This window comes from Coturnix japonica, chromosome 9 (genome assembly GCF_001577835.2).
Source record: "Coturnix japonica isolate 7356 chromosome 9, Coturnix japonica 2.1, whole genome shotgun sequence".
Taxonomy (NCBI): domain Eukaryota; kingdom Metazoa; phylum Chordata; class Aves; order Galliformes; family Phasianidae; genus Coturnix; species Coturnix japonica.
This window is the reverse complement of record NC_029524.1, coordinates 3,416,713-3,442,741: the sequence shown is the minus strand read 5'-3', so window position 1 is coordinate 3,442,741 and position 26,029 is coordinate 3,416,713. Positions and strand designations below refer to the sequence as shown.

The 26,029-nt window shown below is 40.0% G+C and overlaps 1 protein-coding gene across 3 annotated transcripts in view; it reads right to left on the bottom strand.

The window, feature by feature from the left end:
• Positions 1 to 601: 601 nt before the first annotated feature.
• Positions 602 to 26,029, bottom strand: part of RYK (receptor like tyrosine kinase) — a 48,485-nt gene continuing 23,057 nt past the window's right edge. Inside the window, exons 8-15 of one of the 3 annotated variants that reach the window (XM_015871176.2) lie at positions 24,105 to 24,239; positions 21,071 to 21,157; positions 11,357 to 11,426; positions 10,013 to 10,145; positions 8,205 to 8,314; positions 5,831 to 5,990; positions 2,540 to 2,676; positions 602 to 1,697 (exon numbers count right to left, since the gene is read on the bottom strand). In XM_015871176.2, the coding sequence (XP_015726662.1) occupies positions 1,586 to 1,697; positions 2,540 to 2,676; positions 5,831 to 5,990; positions 8,205 to 8,314; positions 10,013 to 10,145; positions 11,357 to 11,426; positions 21,071 to 21,157; positions 24,105 to 24,239 (944 nt within the window). In that variant the 3' untranslated portion in view covers positions 602 to 1,585. The remainder of the gene's footprint in view (positions 1,698 to 2,539; positions 2,677 to 5,830; positions 5,991 to 8,204; positions 8,315 to 10,012; positions 10,146 to 11,356; positions 11,427 to 21,070; positions 21,158 to 24,104; positions 24,240 to 26,029) is intronic. The other 2 variants (XM_015871178.2, XM_015871177.2) reach the window with 2 other exon arrangements.

The following is a 26,029-nucleotide window of genomic DNA, read 5'->3' as shown; positions in this document are numbered from 1 at the left end:
CTAGGTTCAGCTTTCAGAACCCTGAAAAGAACAAAAGCTGCACACCTGCACAACTCAGCCAAATCCAGCTGCTCGTACTCGCAGACCAGAGCCTCCAAAAACACCACACTCAATATGGAGCCTGTCAGGGCAATGCTCCCAAACACGCAGTTGCACAAACACCCCACACTGTGGGTGCTTTACTCTGAAGATGGCACAAAAGGTAATTTTTCACATTGCACTACAGCGCAACCTGTCTCCTGGCACAGCATACAATAGACAAGGAGGATGCATTCTATCATTCACACGGAGAACTGAAGGTTATCCCATATGTAGTTTTGTTATATAGAATATGAAAGTCATTGACAGTCAGTGCATCACCACACATTTTCCTGGAATATCTTGTTCAGTTTTCTTTATATTCAATCAAAATAACCCGGGATGGAATGGATATCTGAATTAATAAAGGCGGCGGGATGGTATAATATAAAGTCTCAGGAATTGGTTCTGCAGGGAGAAAGGCAACTCACCTTGTCTTCATGCCAACTTTACCCCAGCACCAACCACCAACCTGCATGCTCAAGAGACAGGGCAATATGAGGGACCAAGCTTTCACATTAGATGTAATAGAAAAACATTCTTTACTCTGCAAGTGTCTTTACAAATATATATTTATATATTTAAGCCCGTTTCAGGCCATAAAAGCCCATAAAAAACAACCAGTACCTTTTCAACAAGAGAAACCGTGATCCAGAAGTCTAAGGTGAAAGACTCCCAACACAAGGGCTGCTTTGGCACTTCTCTGAAGGCCTCTATTTAGCACATAAAACCATCTTAAAAATGACATCAGCCTTTTATCTGCAAAGGAGGGGCACCATTTTTAACCCCTACCCCCTCCCCCCTTTACTATTCTCTGAATGAGGTAAACTGGAATCACTTTTACATCACCCCTTCCTGCCTTAAAAAGGGGATATTGCATCCTGAAGACCAGCTTTATCAAGAAAACATTCATGAATGGGTTTAAAACAAAAAAACAAACAAAAAGATGCCGCTTGTGGATCCAACCACAATGTGCTGTTGTCTCAAAATAGAAGTAGTTGATACTAAAAGGCTATTCCAGATACATACAAAGTACAAACACTAGAGCTGGTCAGAAAGATTCAGTTTCAACATCTTTGAAAAGCAGGGAATTGTTTTTGTAGTGTTGGGTTTTCTTTTTGCATTAATTTTCCCACCCTCACTTTTCTACCAGTTCCATTATGCCCTTCAAAAAGAAAATCACGTGTCTGTTGTAAGAGTGCAAAGTTCATCCAAACCTTGTGTTCAAGTTCACTATCACTACACTTTAAAAATCCTGCTGGCAAATAAAAAGGTCTCGATTTAACTTAGCAAAAGTGATATCTAGAAAATATTCAACATCAAGAGGTCTTACAAAAAAACTTCAGACTACTAAAGCATCCTAAGGCACGGTGTTTTGGAAGAAGTGCTTTCTCCCTTTAGTGTTGCTTTATACACATCACGTGTGTGAGTCCGAGTTGATGCATGGAGCTGCAAATGTATGCCATGCCTTCTTCCCAATTGGTGAGCCGAATCTTTTCCTGCAGTTTCAGACATAGGCTCCCAATGCTGCGTGAAATTCAGTTAGACATTGCACCAGCTGCTGAAACTTGGGTCTTTCTTCAGGATCTAGGGCCCAACAGCAGGCCATCACAGCAAATCTGAAAGACAAAGGTAAAATGGAAGACATGAGAACGTACTCCTGGCAAACAGTCCCAAGCCTGGAAATGAAAAATGCCATTTGGCACCAGCAAGTCTGTAGATCAGAAAAAGAATTCTGCCTCTTCTGATACACTACGCTGACTCACTCTTGCAGAAGACAGACACCATGAATGATCAATAAAAGTACTACGACTGGAGGTGTTGGTTTGATTTAGGATACTGATTTAGGATACAAGTCAAAGGCAATTCAGGAGGAAGCAATACACAATTCATTGGAATTTGATAAAAGATTGTAGAAACATAGCTCAAAGCATTTCTGTGGTAGGTTTACAGGAAGGGGATTTGGAAGAACATGAGAGGCAGGAGGTGGTGCCTGCGTTTTTGTTCCATTACATTAAGATCACGATTAAACATTGCAAGTGTTGCTGTTTGAGCTCCACTACACAGAGCATTTCTCTCTTCAGTCTTGCCAAGAGAAGTTAAACTTCCTCTGCCTATAAAACTAGTGGCTTCTCACTGCAGCCCAAAAAAAACTAAGCAGAAAGCCTCTAGCCTCTTTACCTCCCTCCTCCTCTCATCTTGCTGATTAACACCATCTCATCAGCATGTCAGAATAAGGAAGAGAGCTGGGTGGGAATTAAGTGAAACTCAACAACAAAAAATTTGAGTTTGCATTCCTCAAGACAGGTCATTGTAGAGCTACACAAATACACAAGGGTCACCATAAAGTCAGATAAACAGGCAAGGAGGAGGAAGACCCAGTTGCTTCATTGGTAAGGTTGGCTTAAGATGCTGGTTCCAACAGGGACATTTTACCCACTCCCCAAAGACGTGCACTTACAGTTCATCAGGACAGTTGATTGGCTGAGCTATTCTATAGCCATCCTTTAAATAAGCAGCCATCTCAAAGGGGTCGATATCAACATATGGAGTCTGTCCCAAAGTCATCAGTTCCCACAGTGTTACTCCGAAGGCCCACTGAAAAGAGAGCATGCAGAACACTTAACAAATCTAAGGAACATTATCAGTATATTTTGAGCACAGGCTCAGGAGTACGACTCCTGAGAAAAACAAAGATTTTATTTAAGTAAACCTGGCACCTGGATCAGCATTCAACACACCATTCAGCCTCTCCTACTAAGAGGTGCTTATGAAATAATATGATCAATCAAATAACAGTCAAAACAGATAACAGTATAAGTAAAATGGTTTACAACTTGGTATCCAGAGACAAAATAAAAACAGAATGTTCTGATACTGCACACTGAAGATTCATAGCTGAGGTTACAAGTGCCAAGACCACCATGATCTATTTTAAAAGAGGCAGAACTGCCTTTTCTCCCAGTCTTTTTCATTAAAATGAAAATTTTAAGAAGGCTTAAGTCAGGGAATTTCTAAATTGAGGGATGATGCCAGCGGACACTGATAAGAAACATTGTGCTGGAGAATGGCAAGTGCACAGATCTGGCCTGGCTCTGAACAGCTATCTATTAGCCATGGAGGAAGGCATGGGTGGATGCATTTATTTGCAGTTAAGAAAACTCACAAGCAACAAGTAACGCCGCACCTAGAATCAAAAGCCATCCAAGCAAAACTATTTTGAGAATATAGCTACTTCTAAATCTATAAAGGAAGCACACATGAATGACAAAAAAAAGTTAAAAGTTTCACGTTTACTAGAGAGAGGAGATTAAAATTCAACAGGAATTCTATTTTGTTTGTATATGCTTTGGCTGACTAGTACAACTGCTGGCACAGGAAGAATGCATTAGAAAGGTTTCAAGCCAGGAGAACTATTTTAAAGAAACGCATCCAAAAAAGCAAGCCCAGAACACGCACTAACTGCATCTTAACAGACAACACCTAAAATTGTTTGCAACATCACCAATAAAGTCATGTGAAGTTGATATTTGAGCTGTTCCAAGTGAGAGGACAAACAACATACTATTTTTGAATGTACCTGGAAGAAAAAGTCTGATTTCCCATGCTGTAAAATTCACTAGCTGTGTATGTAAAAACCACATATCAGAAGCCAATCTGCCTTTATCTCTGTGTGATATAAATGGGAGTTTTGTGTTAAGATACCACAGAACACATACTGAATTGCACTAATTTTTCTGAAGCGTTATGAGACTGAGATGCCTACTTCCTAGCAAGATTGTACTGGCAGTGCTACACAGACTTATTTCCAAACCTATTCTTAATGGACAGCAAATGCTTTCAGCGTTCCAGATTTTAAGAAGTGAGTAAGAAGAAATCAATGTTTTCACTGATCTCATTTAGCATTATAAAAACACACACTTGTAAGCAATTTCCATTTCCTGGTTGGTTTGGTGTAACAAAACTCCGTATGAGTACAATGAGTTCACAAGTATTTCTGGAGCACAGCTGACTCCTTTTTCTTTCACCTTGCTTTTGTTTGTTTGTAAGGCTTGAGGACAGAGAGAATGGCAAAGAGGAAAAACACAACCACAGCTTTGCAGAAGTTTCCTAACCTAGCCAGTTTTAAGTAGATCCCAGTCTATGGATGTAGCCACTGTAAGCAGAGCATCCTTACCAAAGGAAACATCCCCTTAGAAGTAGTTCAGACCATTACTACTCAAATCAACAAAGGCTGATGATCTTCAAGGACAGCCTTCTGTGAGCAGAACTGTCTGCTCTGACGTGGAGCATGCTGAGCAAGTATAGGGCAAGACCTCCATGGATGCAGGGGCAAAGTTCAGGTGCTAAGGAAGGAAAAGAAGGAAAGAGGAGGTAGATGCAAGACAAGGCTGCCTGAGAAATACAGTGAGAATGTCTGGGTATGCAGGGATGGAGTCTGGAAAACCAAAGCTCATAAAATGCATCAACACGAGGCCACTGATTCAGATGGTCTCACTGTTGCTGAAAGGCCACAAGAGCTGGGGAAGGTTGCTGATCACTGGACAAAAGGCAACTTCTTCAGGAGGTAAGGCACAGGGAACTCCAGGCCAGGCTGCTGAACACCTGCACCTGTGCTGGGCAGTGAGCACAATATGCTGGATTCCCTTGCACAAGAAGCTTAAAGGTGACTGGAAACAGTCAGTGTGGATTTACCAAGGGTAAACTGCTAGGTCAAGCTGACTGCTACACAGCTAAGAGCAAAGTAAATTTAGGGAGTGAGATGCATGTTCACCTTAACTTCAGCAAGGCCTCTGAAACCATCTTCCACAGCATCTTAAAGATAAATTACGGAGTTGCACCCATTATTGTGGCTTCACTTCTGGACTCATTTTGCTGTGATTAGCAGTACTAGTCCAACTAGCAGCTGATTAGAAGAATCACTGCTCAGGAATCAATACTGTCTCATCTCCATTAACAAGCTGTACACTCAGGATGTTTGTAGATGATATCAAACTGGGCAGAGCAGAGGAGGCTGGAGGTCAAGCCTTCTGCAAAAGAACCTCAAGGAACTGGAGAAATTGACCGAATTACAAAGTTCAAGAAAAGCAAACACAAAATCTGACTTCTGAGATGGAAAAACACATGCACCAGGACAGGCTTGAGGCTGACTACATGAAAAGTAGCTTTGTAGAAGAGGACCAGGTGGTCCTAGTAATTAAGTTGACTGTATCGGCAGTGTGTTCTTGAAGCAAAAAGATGCCCAAATTCTAGGTTCTGTTAGCATGAGAGCAATCAGTGGGTCAAAGGAAATTATTTTCCCCATCTTTGCCCTACCTGCCAAGTACTTTGTTCAACTTGGCGCTTCCCCAGTGCTAGAAAAAACACTGACAACTTCATCGGTTGATCATAATTTCAAAGCCAACCTTCCAGAGGGGGAAAGCCTTCAAGAAATAGTTACTTCAGTCTTCAGCAGACTGTCAATTGTAGCAGACATGAGCCAATACAATTCAATTCTCACTGAATTTAATGCCCTCTTCTGCTAACACTTTCAAGTAGGACAGGGTGCAACAGAATTTTTCCATGCAAGAAGCATCTGCTTGACCTTCAAATGATCTATCCTACACAGCAAATAGAAGAAGCAGGAGAACAGCTGCTGTTCTGTATAAGCCAATGCTATCTTTTCTGATTCTCCAACTGCTGAAAGAAGCTTTACAGGGAAAAACTGTCAAAACAAATGTACACATCTAATTCACATACCAACCAAACTTACCACATCACTGGCACTGGAAAATTCATTGTTAACCAGGCTTTCAAGAGCCATCCACCGAACTGGTCTGTTCTCATTATCTCCCAGGCAATGGTAGTCCATAGGAAATAGGTCTCGAGATAGCGCATTGTCCGTGATCTTCACCTGAAGTGCATCATCAATGCTGATTTAAAAGAACAGAAGTATTTAAGCAAACTTGGCACTACCGTCCACAGAAAATACTTATGCCCTACCTTAATTTCACTGAGGAATACTGATCATGCTCTCAATACTGCAGAGAGTTAGTGTTCTTCTGGACTCAGACACATTTACTCTGTGGTTATCAAATGTTACTTAAGGAAGTGTTTATTCTGTGCCAGTGGGTAAGCACCAGAAGTCTTAGATTAAATAAAAATCAAACATTTACAAATGCAGAAAAGTACAGCTAAAGCAAACAAACAACTCCCAGAATTATTACTGCTCCCTTGGAGATCCACAATAGAATTTAATTATTTTAGCTATGATACCTCTGTACCAACAATAAACTAAAGACCAAGGATAAACAAGATCTAGCAGTATCTTGTCAAAGCAACCACTATCATTTGTGGCCTAAAGTCTTGTCCCTAATCAAGTGATTATTTGCTCTAATAAAATATTTATTCCCACAAACGCTGCCTCAACTAAAGATATGACTGTTGTCAGAAGCTGAACACCGACTAAGCAAGACAACTCTAATCTAAAATAACTTGTAATCAACAAGAGATGTCTTCATTAGCACAAAGGAGCCTTTAGCAGGTTTTTAACAGAGTAAAGTTGCCTATTACCTTTCTGCCCTCCAGGGATGTTTTCAAAAGAGTGTGAATTAAGCTTTAACAAAACTCAAAGCTCAGGGTGCTCAAACACCTGTCTTCAGAATACAGGCAAGACATTAATTCTGACATCTTGTGAAAAAAAACCATGAATAATACCGCAGTTACTTTTTATATTTAAATCAGTGTTTGCTGTCCTTCTGTTTTAGTCTGATATTATTTCCATAAGAAAAAAATAAATATAAATGCTCATTTTGTGCGTTTGCTGCTTCAGTGTCCCAGGTTCCTTCTTATCTCATATTTATGCACTTTCAGGTCTGTTCGTTGGCTTCAAAATTTACAGACCAGGAAATTTCCACATGTAATCACTCCTAAGAAGTGCAGATGAAGTTCAGAGAAATTCCTAGAAGATCTGCCTATAAACAAGTACAAAGGATACCGTTCCAGTGACTGCTGAGCTCTGACTTGTGTAATCTGTACGTCCATTCCAATCGGGCCCAAGACACTTGAGAAGGAAAGTATTTCACCCCTTCACAAACCAGCCAAGAGCACTGCAATCTTGGCTCCCTTCCTGATATTAGCACAGACACACAGACCCAATACAGTTCATACCAGCTCCTCCCAGCTTTCTCCCACATGGAGGTACTCTCAGGAATAAACCTTGGAAAGAAAGGAATGGCAGATGACCAAAGCCCTTCATGGAATCCTGGCCACTTGCAATATCTTTTTCTACGTAAAAAAAGCTAAACCTAGTCCAAATATTCTTGCACTACACAACAGGTCAGTAGCTCAGTTCCTGCCTGCATTTGCCATGGAGAAGGAGTGCCAGATGTACTATGAGTTGAATTATATTGACATCACTCAGGATCACACATATGGCAACTAAAACAAAGCTGAACTTTGCCCTGTAAGGGCAGGGAGTAAAGTTGTCAGAATGCTCAACCTTGCCCAGGAAGGGCACAAGTAAATTCATTTGCTGCACTGAAATGAGAGGCTGTCACAAGGCAGCTTCCCTGGAGCACTGCTTGTGATCTTCGCCTTCGGTGGTATCACTTCTTTAATACATTCACCACAGAGAAAAAGCAACAAGAACAGATGAAAAGAACCTTCAAGAAACTATATCAAACTGAGCATCCTTACACACTGCAAGAGCCATAATGGATTTTGCTAAAAGGGCTCAGTGGCATCAATTCAAAAGCACAAGGGATGGCTATGGGGTAGGTCTTTCTGCTTCCCGGTGCAAAATCTGTCCATTAGCAAATTGCCAAAGAAGCTTCAATTTACCATCAAAATTTAAAGGAAAACACTTAGGCTAGGTGAGCATCTTCAAAAAATAAGGGAAATCAAAATCCAATACAAATCTTCCAGAATAGGATGTTCTGCATTCTTAAAAACCAAGCATTCTGTTCTACTATATATACACCTAGATGAAAGTTACACTAAAGGAACCACTTGCACAAAACATAAGGGGGAAAAAAGGTGGTATTGGTTTCGAAGCAGAGATCAGGTTGGTTAAAGGAAATCCATCTTAGCCCCAGTTATTGACATAACACTGTTTGCACAATGACTCTGTCTTGTTTGGTACTTACACACAGTTTCTAGCAGCCAGGTCTTTGTGAATGACCTCCCGTCTGGCCAAATAACTCATTCCACAGGCAATCTGGATAGCCATATGTACAAGATCCTGCTGGGAAATTGCCTGCAAGAGTATAGAACAACAATCAATACAGAACAGGCTAATTTTTAATTTGTAGCCTAATGGCCCTTCCCTTCTCTTAACCTTTAGTAGCCCGTGATTTTCTAGCAGCTGATAATACACTACCATCTTCTGAAAAGTTATGGAGATTCCTTATTCTAACTTCTTAGCCTTTTTTTCCTAGTTGACATGGCAGGGGCAGGTATTTGCATCTGCAGTTTTCTCACTGTTACGTAGCTTTTCCTTGGATTGGCAATGAATGCAGGCAAAAACTGGTCACTTGTACCTGCACACCACACTCTCATTTCGTTTTGTTTGGAAACCAGTGTCACAGTTACATAAAACTCTTGCCTTACATCTATATCCTGGTTTCTCTCTTCCATTTCTACAGTATTTCTGAAGCTTCAGTATGTAGGTAGATACAAGAGTATCAAGACTGGGGAATAAAATAAAGCCAAATACTAAGCTAAATTAAGAAGCTGTTAACAATAATACACTGGCTTCTAAATAAGAACAATGCATTATTTCAGAGAACTCAAAAGTTTGGTTTTGGTACTTCCATAGATGTTCATCTTTGAATAAGTACAACACCAAACATTCCAGACTTCGGTACAGTAGGAAGCATGGCGATACCACTGAGAGGCAACTCCTATTTGACGTAACACAGATTACAAATGCCATTTCTGAATTCTTGGAAAGGGATATTTGTGTGCTGAATAGAGTTTTATAACCCAGATTAAGTAGTAAAGCAGATAAATCAACGTTGGAAGATCATATTTATCATAGTTTATTGGCTTTGTAAATTAACAGAGGGAGGTAACCCTGAGAGTTTCAAATTTGGCACGTGATGGGCAAACGTTCACCTCAGCAAACCAGAATTCATTTAGAATTTAATTCAAAGACAAGAGACAAACCAAGGTAAAGCTGAAGAAAAGGAAAGATGAAGCAATCCCAGCAAGAAGAACGGTTCTAAAATACAGACAAATCCATGGCTGAACATGTCAGATTTCCTTCCAGCTTCTCCAATTTGTTAAAATCATTTTGCTGAAAGGGCATATTTAAAACTTAATGCTCATCTAATTATTTTATTCCTTTTCACTTCTTGTGAAACACATGAAGTTCTATGGAAAACACGGTAAAGTGTTACAAAACCTGAAGAGAACCAACAGCAGGAAAACAAACCAATTCTCAGAAACCACTTCCATCATCAAGGTAAATAAATACATTTGTTTTACTGTAAAGCAAATATACAGCAGTACGTCATATATTTAACAGAACTGCTTTATGCTTATTATGAAACAACAAACTACCATGCACTAAGAGATCGTCTATCCTGCAAAAAAACATTTAATATGACTCTTTCCTGTACACAACTTTTCCCTGTGTACTGTAACTTGAATCCACTACCATGTATCATTTCCTCTACTTTTTTAGATGTGCCGATATATACCAGCTCCTACCCTGACTGAGAGTTTAACTCAGCTGAACGGCCTCTCAACAGAGATAATAAAGGCAGCCAAGAATGTTTTCCTTGTATGAATCAAAATTACTGCTTCCTAAGGACCTGCTTGTCAGTTCTCTCATTGTCATAGGACAGGATGAATAGTGCAGCTACTTCTTTTAAGGTATACATACAGATGACAAACCAGGGCTTCTGAGTAAAAGCTGAATAGGCAGGAAGTGACAGATTTCAGAGCTTACCTGAGGATTGTTGGCCTCTACCAGCTTGCACTGTCGCAAGAATAGTTTAAGGTTCCCCCAGTTCATATACGGCAGCAGCACCATTGGTTTCTCTCCTTCTTCTATACAAACATGAGTGATAGGCAGCAGATTCCTGTAAGGCAGGGACAGAAATCTCTTGTTTCAGAGAGTTGTAATTTGACCAAAATCTTCTCAATACCAAAACACACTAACTGAAAGTAATTCAATATCAGGTAAAAGCTTTGTGTTACAGATTGCAGCACACAAAGACTCCAAGTAGCTGAGGAGACACTAAGGAGGATTTAAAAGGAAAAAAAAGAAGGTGTTATTGTGGGGGCAGTGGCAGGAGGTTTAGGGGCGTACTATTAATGCAGAAATAATTTAGGAGTTCTACCAGGGCTATTTCCTCTCCTCCTTCCAGACTGCATAACCTCCCCCTGCATTGTTTATAAACACCTTCCTGTAGTGTCAACATAAAAAACCCCACAGAAACTTGAAACAAACTTTATATGGTTTAAAATTTCCATGAAACATTTTTAAGAAACTGCATTTTCTAGTGAAAGCGTAGTAGGAAGTTTTCAGTGAGTTCTGTTGTTGCTTGGAACTTGGAAAATCCACATTTCCATAAGTCTGATTGTCAGGCATTACATCCATGAACTCTATATACCCATTTAGCTTCATCTTCAGTAAGAGATAACTTTTCTTCTGCATGATGTTTACCAAGGTGGGACATTTGAGGATGTCTACTTGTAAAAGGATAACAGTCAATTTTGAATGATGGGAGAGGGGTTATTTCACCTTATTTTCATCTTAAAATGTTTCCTTGAGACGCTGCTACTCCTTTTAATACAATTCTGTCTTTTAAGCAAGGTCTTAACTGTAATAATTCTTAGAAAAGCAGCTTCTAAATCCAGTGTAGCGTTAACAGTTTTCTTTTAACTACTTTCACTTCCTTCACAAACTACTACTAGCCACGAGACCTGATGGTGAATGTGGGTTTCTTCTGTCCTGCATCCTTGCCAGCAACAAAATTCTTCAAGGCCAAATTCAGCCTCCTGAGCCGTGTAGAAAATTACAAATAATACAAGCCAGACTAATAAATCAGCAAAATCAACCCACATATATACTTACTCTCCTCATTATCATTGAAATATCACATTGAACAACCAGCCTGTGCAAAAAGAGCAGTGTGAGCCACTACATTTCTGCAGTAACTGAAAATGAAAGGAATACCTAACTACATGTCACTGCTCAGCCTGGCACACCAAAACCAAGACAGCTTTAAAAACAGGTATTGTCGGCTCACACAGATGCAGTGCGGTTTCTGGACACAGCTTGGCTTACCTGTGATGAAGCCCTCTGAGTTTGCAACTTTCAGTCAGCATCATTGTCACCTGCACCTCTGAGGCCTGATCTAATGAAAAACAAAATATAAGAACATACAGATGTAGCTTTGGAAACAAACCAATCTATTATCTGAAATCTGGTCCAGATTTATAAGTCAGCTAAGGTCATTTGTGCACAAACACATTCTGTTTACTTACATCTTTTTTTTAAATGGAGTTTAAAAACCCACATAAGCAAGCCAAGTTCTAGGGCATATTTCTGCTTAAACAAATGGGGTGAAGCTGAAAAGGAAAAAAACACTCCAGGTGCTGACAGAATGTACTCTTGCTGCTTCCTGACAGCTTTTGGGCACGCATCAAATGCCTGTATAGGCAGCATAGGCGAAATCCTGCACCCAGGGCCTACACTGCTGAAAGGGGGGAACACACCAGGCACTTCACAAAAGCACGAGACACCGATTTGCTACTGAATCACAACATGGGCTTCTGCAATTTACTTCCATCCACACTGATGGAGACCATTTATTCCTAGAGTCATTCACTCAGTGCTCTCTCTACTTGAAACACTTGACTCTTGGTAACCTTAGAAATGTTTGCAGTTCTCTTCTCAGCCTTCCAAAAGAACAACAACAACAAAAAATCACTGCTGTCAGTTGGAACCCAAGCATCTCTGATAACTCCAACAACCAGAACACCAACTAGACAGCAGCACTGGCTGCATCCTCCCTCCCCACAAACATCCTGGGGTCTACTTTTCTGCTGGCAAGGAGCAACTGGGAAGCCTAAAGCAATGCAAATCAGGACTCTCACAAACCCACCCCCCCTGTATCTGGGTGCACTCTTCTGTCCCTCCTTCACGTTAGAACTAGCATTTGTGTGCCCAGGCAGCAAGATGGAACAGGAGAAAGCCCAGTGAAAGCCAACCAGCTCTCTGCCACATTAGGATGAATTTACATATCTCAGATGAGTCAAACCAACATTTTACAGTCCTGAGAAAGAGAGCAGAGAGGAAGAGAGCGAAGAAAGAACTCATCTACCCTTTATGGTCTTACCTTCTTCCTCACAACCAGCTCTAACACCTTGCTGGACCCTTTCCTAATTGAACTGTAACCCTGCAATGAACAATGCGACTCTTGTCTGAATGAGGATGAATGGTGCATGCAGGCAGCATAGATGAGCATGAGGTAGAAAAAGAAAGCACAAGGTCTAAAGGGAGTGTAGCCTCCTTGTCAAGAGGATGGCAACCTACTAGATGGGCTCTTACTGCAATAAAAAACAACTTTCCAGATCTGCTGGAAGCACAGGCAGCTTTGGGCACAACACAGCCCTCCTGATGAACCTAGGAAGGGCTCATCAAGAGAAATCATGTAACATGTAAGCTGCAAAATAGCAACTGGATTGGGATACTTTGCCTAAGCCAGGGAAAGAAAGGGTATCTTGAGGCAAGATTACGACAGAGCCTTTTCACTGTCTTAGCTCAGGAGAAAATAAAAAGAAGGCATGCCTTCCTAGAAGCATTCCTTCAGTATCTCTGGTCTGAAACACATCAACAGTATGACAAAGAGAAGGCCCTACCTACTGCACAGCAACAGGACTCAACTGAAATTGGTGTTTTATGTGTGACAAATTTAATATGAAGGAGACAGACTTCCAAGGTTTTTGTAAACAACTGAGAAAAAAGCAAGATGCACATTACAATGAGGTTATACAGACGTGAATGGCTGAACCATCCAGGTGTTATAAAGGGCAAGAAGAACTAAAAAAATAAAGGCATAAAAGCACATTACAAGAATCTGGAAGAACTGGCAGCAGGCTACTTGTATAAAGCTTCCATTTTAAATGCATGAACCACTCACTTAAAAAGAACATAGCCTCTTCATCCGAGTGTATAATGAAGGGTTGAAAGAGATTAATAGGTGTGAGTTTAAGTTGATGAACATGCTCATATGTTCTATGGCTCGGTGCTTGCTTAACTGGTTTACTTTTAATTGCAAGATCTACCATGTAATAATTTGAAGAGCTAAATCGGAGATTACTTAAACCTGGCTTGGAAAAATCTACAGAACAAGTTAATCTGGTTCAGACAACACACCTATTCACCTCTTCACGCTAATGCTGTTCCAGGTAATGCTGTCCTATTGATGCCTTTCCCTTTCCATCACCAGGGTGTTTTGCAGCAGGTCACTGCTAGGCTTCATTGGTGTTTTTCAGCTCAGAGAAACTATGTTAGGGCTGCAGAGCACCCAAAAGATGACTGACTCCAGTTCAAGTACATATGGAAATCTAAATCTTATCTTGTGGAACAGTCCCAGAATCAGCATTGTGTTTTCTTATCAATACTATTTCCTTGTTTTCTGTATGGAAAAAAGCTTCCACAACACCAACCAAACCAACACACAAAGAACAAACAATAGCAGTCAAACACGAATCCTTCACTAACTTAGATCCATGCCAATATAGAAGAACCACAGTTTTATTATTGTGGCTTCATTAGATATAATTCAAAACAGAACATAAATCATCACTTTGAACAGTTCTCTCAGTAGTTTCAGTCAAAAGGGGTCAAAAATTGAAAAAAAAAAATCAAAGTAATGCTATTCCAACAGTCCCTATAGCAATGAAAATCAGTTTTATGGCCATTTTCTTGGGTTACACAACACAAAGCACATTTAAACTCTCATTAGATTACACCACTTCTGAACATCCAGCAGACAGTTCTACATAGATTACAAAGGTAAACGTGCTAATAGAACATTTAGCTGTAGAGGTACTGATTGTCTGGGGAGTTTGACCACCCCACACTGAAAAGCCACACAAGCAATTCAGACAATCAGAGCGTTTCTGGCTCTGATATGGGAAACATGCAGTGCCAGGGCAGCATCTATGACAGCCCTGACCTAGTGTCATGGTTTTGTAATGTTGCTATTACACTGCAATTCCAGCTAGGTGAGGTGCAAATTTACTAAGGAAAATTCCACAGATCTCCTTTTCCTGCCTAGGCCAAACTCTACTGAAAGCATCCCTCAAATATATATGCATTACATGTAAGCAGGCATATTTCAGTATTTTACTGTTTGTTTTGTGTTTTGCCACACAAAACAAGACCTGTGGAATGATCTAATCCAATGCACAAGAACGCCTTCAGGCTTTTGCAGCTTGTTTTCTTCCTGCATGGGATCTGCAAGGTGACTTGTCCTGAACACAGCCACACATAGAACCAAACAGGAGGAGAGCTGGGGAAAAGAAAGGGAAACTTCCCACAGGTCCAGAAACCTCCTAAATTAGAGCAGTAATTCAAAGTGGCAGCAAGCAGCCACAGTCTCCCATGTACTAAATTCACCATCAGCAAACAGCACTGGGTTTAAGCTGAATACTCCTGGATAAAACAAGGCTTGCTGCACTTCAAAGCCTTAAAAACGCTAAACTACCCTTTGAGATATTACTGCTACTTGGGATTAGAAATACCTCAGTACTCAGCAGTTCATGCAGCTGCAACCTGCTTAGTCGAGTCACTGCTGCTCAACCCTGACAAATCATCATCTATTCTCCCCCAAGCTGTTACACACCAATAGCTGAGTAATTGAAGAGCAAAACTGTGAGACGACATGAAATAAAGCACAGATTTAAGAGCCAGGAACAATTCAGAACTTGAGTTAAGACCAAGAGGGCTCAATTTTTGGAAGGTGCTTAACAGCAAGACTGCAAACTTCAAGACAGATGTAGGAATATGCTTTTACCTTCCCTGTTACATGGCAATGACTCTGACAGTCTACCTTGGGGCAGAGAACAAGAACAGACTTGGATTTCTGGAAGCTTTGATATGGCTGCAAGTTTATCTCATTATATTATGTTATTTGTAGATAGCCAGGCACAATGGGGCTTTTAGCACTACCGCTGCTATCTATGAGGCTAATCTCTGGCAAGTGTTACTTGGATCTGCTGAGGACCTTCCTGGTTCAAGGCCAGAGAGCAACCATTACCCATTTAGAGAAGTTCATCTACCGTGTTTTAAATCCTCATTTACCAGCTCTCTTAAGTCATGTGAACCACCGTGAAACTCACAAAACACCTGACGTGTTCAAGAGGAGCTCAGAGATGACACAAAATTGCACTAACTTGCTCATTAGGAGACCAGGCACTCTATCAATTGCTGAGCATCATACCCTACATTCACTGGGTGGTAGTACATCAGGAAAGAGTCGCTCCACACCTCAAATTACCTACCAGAGATGAAAAAGCAGCAATTACTTGAATACTGCAGTGGTTATCTGATTAGCTGGATGACTTACAAGAACAACATTATAGGTCAAATCTTCCAGAATCACAAATTAGCAAACGCCGTATTATGACTTCAGGCTTTAAATTGAAGCTTGGTCATTAAAACAGATCACTTTAAAGAGCAAGAAAATAAAGCAGAATCTTAAAGGCAACACAGCCAAAGGTTTCAAAATTCAAGCAAGTTATTCCAGAGCCCTTCTACAGCCTGCTGTGGGCAGTTTCTGTCAGCACTGCTATAAGTAGTATCCACACAAATCACTGCAGCCAGGAAATCCAGGCTTCTGATGAACACGTCTCTTGACAACAATATCAAAACAGATGTTTTAAGCCACATATAAGAGCAGAGAAGCATGATTTGGGGATGATGTTTTTTTTCCTATCCACAAGAGAGGAACCTGGAGCTGCAGCAGCAAACAGCAACAAGTTGACGGCTCTTTGCTCAGTGATCTATTTTCCAAATAAATGTGAAAGTAAAAATGAACATGAAGTAGATCAGGAAAAGGAAGAGAACTGATTGAATGTTTCAGTGTCTGCTGAGGGCAGCAGGTAACAAAACTGAAATACAAGTAGTGGTTTTAACTCAATGTAAAGGAAGGCAGATGCTGGAATGTGAGCTTTTTCCCCCCCCTGTAGAAGCATAAAATAGCAGATATTTAAATTATGAAATCAAAGTAGAACTTCAGGCATCCCCTACTACTAAGCTTCTCTTTTTTAAGTGTAGATCTTCGTAGATAAGGTTTCTCAGCATACTTCTTAATGAACTGGGCCTAAATGACACTGTGCATTTTTATATAATCTTACAGGCATTTGCTATTTTTCTTTAAATTCAAACATCCTTCCTTTATGAAAAAAACTGGTAAGAAAACCCAGAATGCAAGCAGAATTTTTCTTAACTTTTTTGTTATAATATTTTCTTCTAAAGACATAGGATCCTGCACTCTGATTTGGGGTGGTTAAATACCTGTTACTTTAAGAAGATGTTTGTGTATGTGTTTAACATGTTTAAGGCACGACCTTACAAATTTTAACAGTGAACTGTTTATAAATGTAAAGAAAATGCAGTTTAAAAATGGCACCTTGGGAAACCACTGTGTGTGCTCAAGGTTGTGGTACATAGTATGCATAATGGAAATAAGAAATCCTTCAATTATTAATGCAAAGCTTATTAAACATACATCTCATCCAACTCTACCTTTTGTTGTCCCACTTTGCACAGTCTATGTTCTCAGAAACTTTCTTAAATTTCCTAAAGGTAATGAAGAAGCCCCAAAGATCCCCAGCTTGTACTCAGGTCACAGACAGGCCAAAACAGACTTCAAGTGAATAAGAGCAGAAAAAGATCTGTAAGCTATGGACAGTTCAGTCAGAATGACTTCAACATATAGCTTAACATCCACTGGGTTTCCTTGTGCCTACAACACAGCACAGGCTTGTGTTGACGTTCTGTTTTAACTCATGCTAGAGAAGCTTTGCATAGTACAAATGCTCTGAAGCCAGCTGTGGTCCTGAGACGTAGCAGGTGAATTCACTAAGCTCCTCCAAAGCTTCCACCATGACCTATGCTGAGTATGTGGGGTGTTCTTTGAGCAGCCACTCCATGCTGGATTGACAAGAAATAAAATTAAAAGCCAACTAACAGTGTAATGCTGTCATTAGCCAATGCTGCTGAGAAAAGAATCCTTTAGCAACCTATGATGACATGAACTAAACTAAAAGCTTTGTTAAAGTTAGTGAAAAGAGGAGTCCTAAGAGTTAATCTTCACGGACGCCATGTTTTTGTTTCCAGGGCTTTTCATGGGTGGATTGTTTTCAAAAATTCCACTCTTGTACAGAAGAAAAATGTTAAGTGGTTAGAACATGAAATGGAAGTAGGCAGGTTATCTTAAACAGCAAGATTGGTTGTTTTTATTAAAAATGTACCTTGGCCAGAATATGAGTCAGGGTTCTGTATAGCTCAAATTCACCTCATGTATTCCTGGAATAATACAATTCCGTTTGTTCTCCAAAGATTTTTCTCCTTTGCAGGAAAAGCACCATTAAACAATGTATTCCTTAAGTCAAAATGCGTAACAGCGTTCCTTCTTTTCTGAGGAACAAAGCTCTAAAGATTCCCAAAAAAGTCTATTTCATATCACTGTAAAGGCACAAGAGATCTGACAATTACAGGCAAGAAACGTAATTCCAGCACTGATAAACAGCCCACCCAAGACACTTCCTAAAGTTTAGAGTGGTTGGAAAACATCCATCAGAAAAGAAACTGAAGCATTACTACTACATAAAACAATTCTATTGCAGGGCAAGAAACAGAGTGAGAAGTCAGTAGTTAGGTCTCTCACGTTCCTCACATAGAACCCATTTAAGTCATGTTGATCCACGGATTCTGACACCCCAAAAATAGTACAGACATATATCCTTGTTCCTACTGATAATGACGTACATCCTTTATCTTCATGAAAGTCAATTATAGAAAGAAAAAAAGAAAGGGAAGCAAATTATTCCAAAATAAGTCTGAATGTGAAAAAAGCTGAAGCTTTCATAATGACGACTAGGAAATTAACACACAGTGAAACTCCAAACTGTAACTAGAAAACTGCATGACCTACATGAAGGATTTAGAGAAGGCATATTAAAAAAAGACATCTTTTTCCCTGGGTGTGCAGCCTTCATACTCCCAAAGTTATTAAAGCTTCCAGAAAGTCGCTTCTAATTTTGCCAACCGATACCTCTCTCTTTTTTTTTGCTGTTGTTCCTCTTAAGCTTTTTTCTTTTTGGCACAGAGCATTCTGCATAAGGAAAGATTCATGTACCCAGACACGCTCTCAAATGATAGATGATATACCATCAGGGAAAAAAAAAAGGACATAAATTACTGTATTTCATGAACATACAGGTAGAAGGTTTGTCACTATCTTGGGCATGTTACAACTTTGCTTTGGAACATCCTACAGTTAGATGAAAGAAAAAACATTTTCTAAGGGATCTTGAGTGAACTTCTAGCACTTGTGGATTAACTTTACCTTCACACTGTATCCTTATAACAGCTATAAAAAAAAAAAAAAGTGTTTCCAAATTGCAGTCCTACCACCTTACAAGCCATGTACGCAATAAGAAATCACTGAATTAGTCCAAAAGCACTTTGGTGGCTTCATTAATTGCTTGGACAAAAGTCCCAAGATGATGAGGAGTTCAGTCTCAGTGAGAAATTCTGTGACGTCTCTCAAAAGGAACTAGAAGCAACAGTCCTGACAGCAATTTAATGATTTCCTTAGTACGACAGAGGTCTTTTAAAAGCCAACACTTGAGCTGCCCACGGCTCAAAGAGGCCTTCCAGGCACCAGCGTACTGTTTGCAAGACATTCTTGGACATATTTGGAGGATAATCACTTACTCACTATAGCTTTCTTGCTTTGTATTGTAAGTTGCTATGTTTAATATGGCTTCTATTGGTAACACCCAGTCACAAAGCCACTTGTGTGCCAGTACACCGGTATACTGGGGCTCACAGGATATATCCAGTGACACAGTTGACAGCTACACCAACTAAGGATGCCTCTAGCCAAAGCTTAAATACAGTAAAGGTTTTCCTGTAAATTAGACAGTCTAATTGTTTCTAATGCTCCTGTACAGGCATTAGATGTATCAGTAATGCAATTTTTAAGCCTTTTCTTGCTGACAGCATCAAATAATTCAGTATATAAATGAGAAGAGAAAGCTCTGTTCACCTTACAAGTTGTTTCTCATGGAGAATATTGTAAGAATATTGCAGACAGCAGTCTAGCCCCGTTAATAAAATCTTTTCTACTTTATTACTAAAACCTTGTTCTTAGAGAAAATAAATGAGAGAAATTCTAGTTTGGAAACAAACATACTGATTCTATTTGACCTATCCAGGTACTATCCTTCCAAAGGGTTTCTTCTATTAGCAGTTCCAGATTTAAAGCTGCAGCAACTACTCTAACAATAGGCTAGTCAATGCAATGCCTTAAGCTCTGATCCTGATAAGAAAGAGATCTTTTCTCTCAGGAAGGCTACTGGATCATTTACATTTTCTTCCCCATATAACACCTGTTGAAAAAGTTACAGTTCCCATTTTTCAGAAAGTCTGAACCCCTTCACTAATTTTTATTTTTTTTGCAACTGAGAGTATCATTGGACTCTACCAACATCAGAGCACATTGTGGGGGAAAAAATTAAGATACAGTGTATGCTTTTCTGGGGTAACTTAGCTAGAAAGACTTTTTTCCCTTATTTTCCATTACCTTCAGGCTCCTTTTTTTGCCTCCAGAAATACTTAGTCTAGTGCAGTAGATCTTACACTCATTTTCTCTTCTGCAGTTCAACCCTACTCTGTGTTTGTGTCAAAATAGGAGAGCGTGTGTGGCCACAGGACAAAGAAGATCAAGGAAAATTCAGGTTAAGAGCATTTTCATGCTCTCCTTTTTTCCAAGCAGATCAAATTCCTAACTTAGTACATGACCCAGCTGCACATGCAGCCATCATAGCCAAGGCAAAGAGGAAACTGCTTAATATTGGCTCTACAAATACACTCCTGTAAGGAGAAGAGGGGATGTTTATTAGTTATTCTCCTAGCAACGTTCTGCTGCCCAAGCCCGTATTATTTCACAGACAATTATCAACAGAATCTATTATCTATGCAGACAATTAGTTTATACTTATTAAAGCTAAGAAATTCTCTAGTAACAACAATTATACAAATGTCATTGCTCTGTAAAGACTATCGTGCAGTATGGAGCTGCAGCTAGCAAACCTTTCACCACAAAGCAAAACATCAGGAGAAAGAAGGACATGGACTGTATCAAAGACAGACTGTATCTAAGCTACTTCAAGGGGAAAATGTTTCTTTAAGAGCAGACTGGAAAGCTCATGCTCAGAAAAGCAGTGCTGGGAAGCAGCTCAACTAAGACATGTTTTTGCAGATGTTGTCTTATTTCTATGCTATCAAGTAAGCATACAGATGTCAAAGTGCCTGAGATCACAACAATTTTAGATGTTACAGGATTACTCCAGTGTCTATTGATTCTCCATCAGTGCAGAGAACCAAACAACACAGCAAAGGGGATCACAAGTTAAAGTAACTGGTGAACAAAGCAGCAACTTTAAGAGCTTTGTGGAACACAAGAGGAACACCAGGCTCACATAACACAGGATAAAACTTTTGCCAGCTACATGAAATAAAATGAAACCCCAAACTGTCTGGTAGGGAAAAACAGAAGAGCTGAAAATAGGAAAACTTCCCCAAATACTGGAAAGAAGCAGATTTTTCTTTAACTGAGGATGCTTGATTTTTAAGTAGTGCTCTTCAGTATGTTTCACAAGGCTTTTGCTTAATTGCTTTTAAAGACAAATTTGATACACTCAGCAAGCAACACAGGCCAAACAACTGGACAAAATGGAGTTCTTCAGGTAAACATACCTTTAACAGTTTTCACAAAAACTTGTTTTTCTTTACTGGGGTCTTTTTCCTCTATTAGAATTCCGTGGAAAATGCGCCCAAATGTGCCTACAAAGAGAACATAAGATCAGTAAGCACGATATGCTTAAAACACACTGACAAAGCTAACAGAATTAAATATCCATTAAAACCCCACTGCCTTAAAATGTATCTGCCACAGCAGAAAGTTATGAGTAATGGGAAGTAAAGCTTAAGCCTTGAATGCCCCTGTGAATCAACAAGAGTACTGACAATACATAACCACCTCTCCATCTACAGGAATTGGATTCAGAGCGATACATAGCAAAGACTGAAAGCTTACATTGTACGGTTTGTGAATACAGTTATCACATTATCAAAATGTGATACTCTTTCTTCAAAGATTATTTTGGTTTTCACTTTTTTCTGGCTTTTTTTTCCAACCCCAGTCTTCAAAATTTTTCCACTCACATATTTTAGCAAAATTATTCCAAGAAAAAGAACTAAACTGAACAGTTGTACATATCCCAGCATAAAGTTCATCTCTTATCTGATTCCTCGGTACTTAGCAGGATGAGTGCAATATTTTTTTATCACCTACCACGAGGTTGCATGTAAACTTTGTGAGATATCTATGATCCCATTTTGCAGTCATCAGATGGATCTGAACATTACAGCCATGTGCAAGAAAGTATAAACAAGAACAGCCTTCAACACCTTTATCAATGACCTGGATAATGGGACTGAACGCACTCTCAGCAAGTTTGCTGATGACACCAAGCTGAGTGGTGCAGATGATACAACCGAAGGATGGGATGCCATCCAAAGGGATCTGGATGGGCTTGAAAATTTGGCCCACAGGAACATAATGAAGTTGAACAAGGCCGAGCACAAGGTGCTGCAATTCATTTGGAGCAACCCCAGATACAGGAGAAAGGCAACATAGCACCCATTTTTAAGAAGGGTAGAAAGAATGACTCAGGGAACTAAAGACCCAATAGTCTCACCTCAGTGTCAGAGAAGGTCAAGAAACAGACCCTCCTGGAAGCTATGCTAAGACATATGGAAGAGAAAGAGATGATACAGAACAACCAACATGGCTTCAACGGGGATAGGTCTTACCTGACCAACCTTGTCACTTTTTATGATTGCATAACTGTATCTGTGGACACATGAAGATCCACTGACATCATCTATCTGGACTTCTACAACACCTTTGACACAGTCCCCATAACATCCTTCTCTCTGAACTGGAAAGATATGGATTGATGGGTAGAGTGTTTGATGTACAAGAGACTGGTTACAAGATCATACCCTGAGAGTGGTGGACAATGGCTCAGTGTTTGGATGGAGATCAGGGGCAAGTGCTGTCCCTCAGAAGCCAACACTGGGAGTGGTGCTCTTTAACATCTTCATCAATGACATCAACAGTGGGATCAAGAGCATCCTCAGCAGTATGCGAATGATGTCAAGCAGTGTGATGTGGTCAGTGCACCTGAGGGATGGGACACCATTCAGAGAGACCCAGACAGGCTGAGCAGTGGGCCCAGGTGAACCTCATTAGTTTCAGTAAATCCGAGCACAAGATCTGCATCTGCATTGTGGCAATTTCTGCTACCAGTACAAGGTGGGAGATGTAAGAATGGAACACGGCCCTTCTGAAAAGTACATGGGGTTAAAGGGAAAAAAAAAAAAGGGGGGGTGAGGAGGTTTAATATGGGCATAAGGAAAACTTTTATTTTTTGTAAGGGTGATGAGGCACTGGAACAAGTTGCCAAAAGAGGTAGTGGATGTCCCATCCTTGAAGATATGCAAGGTCAAGCTGAATGGGCCTCTGAGCAGCCTGATATAGCTGAAGGTGTCGCTGTTCATTGGAGATGATCTGAGCTAGATGACCTCTAGAAGAAGGATGCAGACCATAGGAACAGATCCAGAGGAAGGCCATGAGGATGATCAGAAAGCTGAATGCACCACTCCTACGAAGAAAGGTTGAGACAGTTGGGTGCATTCAGCCTGGAGAAGGCTCAGGGAAGATCTCATTGCAGCCACATCTGTGACTACATTCAAAGCCAAGTTGGTGGGGACAACACTGGGCAACATAACGTGGTGGGCAGCACCACTGCCCATGGCATGGGTTTGGAACTGGGTGGGCTATAGGGGTCCTTTCAACCAAAGCCATTCTACAATTCTATGATCCAAAACACTTCTTCCACATGTAAGAAGATTTTTGCACAACCATTGGACTGAAGAACAAAGCTATCAGCTTCAAGATTAAACCCATACATTAAATCAGAATGTTTGGCAACCTCTCGTTGTAATGTAAAGCACTTAACAGTTCTGCCTCTAAAGGATAACCACCTTAAATCTCTAGCTTTGGAAATCTGGTTTCTTATTCTGGCTATGGGGATACAGACTTAAAGTTACATTACTAACCATTAGTGACAAGAACCTAGATATTCAAGTCTATGTTCTAAATTCAATATCAAGTAAAAACAATTACTATTTTAAATGAACACTTCTGAAAATTAAGCAATAAAAGAAACTGTAAACTATTTTTTTTATAGCAAAACTGTTAATTTTGCATCTGTAGATATTTCCATATTAGCTATTAAATGGAGACTGGCTGGATTTAGATGACAGAGGCACTTCCCCCCCCTCTTAAGTGAAGTTCTCCTGCAATAACTTTGCAGTTGAATTACTTAACCACTTACAGCCTCAGCTGATTACCTCACTCCTTAGCCATCTCACCCTTTCATTTATTTTTCTTTTTAAACGACCAGGTTATTAACACAGACAATTATTTACTTTGCATAATTAGTCGCTCCCATGTTCTAATGTATTTTAGAAGCCGCTTCCCCACACCTCCCCCGCACCCTAAATGCAAACATCATCCATCATTCTTTACTTCCACAAAAGTTATAAAGATCAGCAACATCACCCATGATTAATTTCAGAAAAATCTTGCAAAAAGAATACTACATACATATATATATAACACCATATTGTAACCAATAAGCATCCGAAGCGCTGTAAATACCTTCTTGAAGCACATCTTTTAGAGTTATCCTCTCCCTGGAGATGGCTATATCCTTCACTTTAGCTTTTGCTTCCATTAGAGTGACACTTTTAAGATCATTCTTCTCTATCCGTAACGTAGGATAACCTGAGGAGCCAGCAGAGCCAAACAAACCAATATAAATACCCTTATAATAAGACCACAAGCATATTGCTTCACCTCAGCACCACCTACAGGTACAAAGACATGCAAGCAGTGTGTACTAAGGAAGATTATGTATAGTATATTAAACAACAACAAAAAAAATGCACAAGAGAAGCCAAACGTAGTAATCACACAGATATATATAACATTCTACAACTGAGACTCAGTATTAACACCAAGTAAATGAAGCTCCTTCTCGCATACTGAAGCGGATTAACATAACACTGCACTTCCCTCTCAACAGGGAAATAAAGACTCAGGTTAGAAACTGCTGCAGACTTGCTGGAATCAGGAAAACGCCTTACCCGGTACTGCATCAGGAGCACAACCAGAATCATCAGTGCCCTCTTCTGGGCATGAGACACATCTAGCTAGATACACCAACATACCCAAAAAGGCCTGAGTGTTTTTGTAGCAAGACCTTGAATTACTAGAGAAAGTTTGAAAGTCACTTATACGATAAATATTAAGGGTCACTGAAAACAAGGTTAATACAATTGTGATAGGCCTAATAGCGTTCTTCCTCTTTGTTTTCTGCATCTAAACTTTTTTCTTCTTATGCTCAGTTACACTGTTCCCCATGATAGTGGTGGTATGCAACCCTCATTCCCAAAAAAGGCATTCTGAAACAATACAAACTGAACACAGCAAGTCAAATGAGTGCCACTGAGGTACAGCTGCGTCCATGCTCATCTTGGTAAACAGCTCAATTGCCACTAAGGACATGGACATCTTTATGGCAAGTCTTTGGCAAGAGGCTCTTTAACAAATATCCAGGGATCACTCTAACTAGATGACACTGCTTAGAGAGCCAAGCTAAAAAGTCTGACAGCACATCAACACCACACTGTGCTTTGGGATAAGAAGTGGTACACAAAAAGGCTGGTGGGTGAAAAGAGGGACAGGTGGGACAGTAACCAGGAAAACCAGCTTAAAAATTATTTGCATGCTATGGTCTCTTTCAAACCATGTGGAAAATAAGTTTTTAATAGATGTATTTGTCTTAATGCCTCTACCATATAAAGTTTCCAGGCAGCTGTTTCCAAAACAGATGAACTCAGATGACAAAAATCCCTTTTGTTTAGGGAGATATTAATTAAATTTAGAAGAAAGCCAAGACTTTCCCAAAGCTGCAGGAGTTCCAGTCTTGGTAAACACCTGCTCCCACACCTGGGGAGAAAAGTGGGACAGACACTGAGGCTGAACCGTAGTTACAGTACTCATGCAGTGCTCCACTGTTGACTGGAATGGTTACCATCAGTGCTGAGTGCAGCCAGGAGAAAATAGAAGAGACTTTTGGGTCTTACTGCTTGCTTAAAAAAAAAATAGTCAAGTCATTAATCATTATTTAGCTAGCTCTACAGGACAAATATTGCACTGTATAAAGGATAGACACTGATATTTCTACTTATTAGATTGCTGAAAAAGTCTCTTCGGGTTATTAATACAAAAAAACTTTTGTGTTATAGAATAAAGAATCATTGACAGCAGATGACAAAAGGAGATGCTTGAAAAGCTTGGCAATTCCTACTCTATTCAGAAAAACAACTAATTGAGATTAACAAAGAGAATGTTCATTCCCCTGCCAGACTCCCCCTATTAATCCCTCACTTTTTAACATACACTCTTACCTTACCTCAGATCTTTTAGAACAGGCTTTAGCAGTATTTTGAGTCAATTCTGTCCGGACTAAGTCCTGCTTTCTTTCAGTGTCCAGTCATGTAGATCCATACCCCACCTTA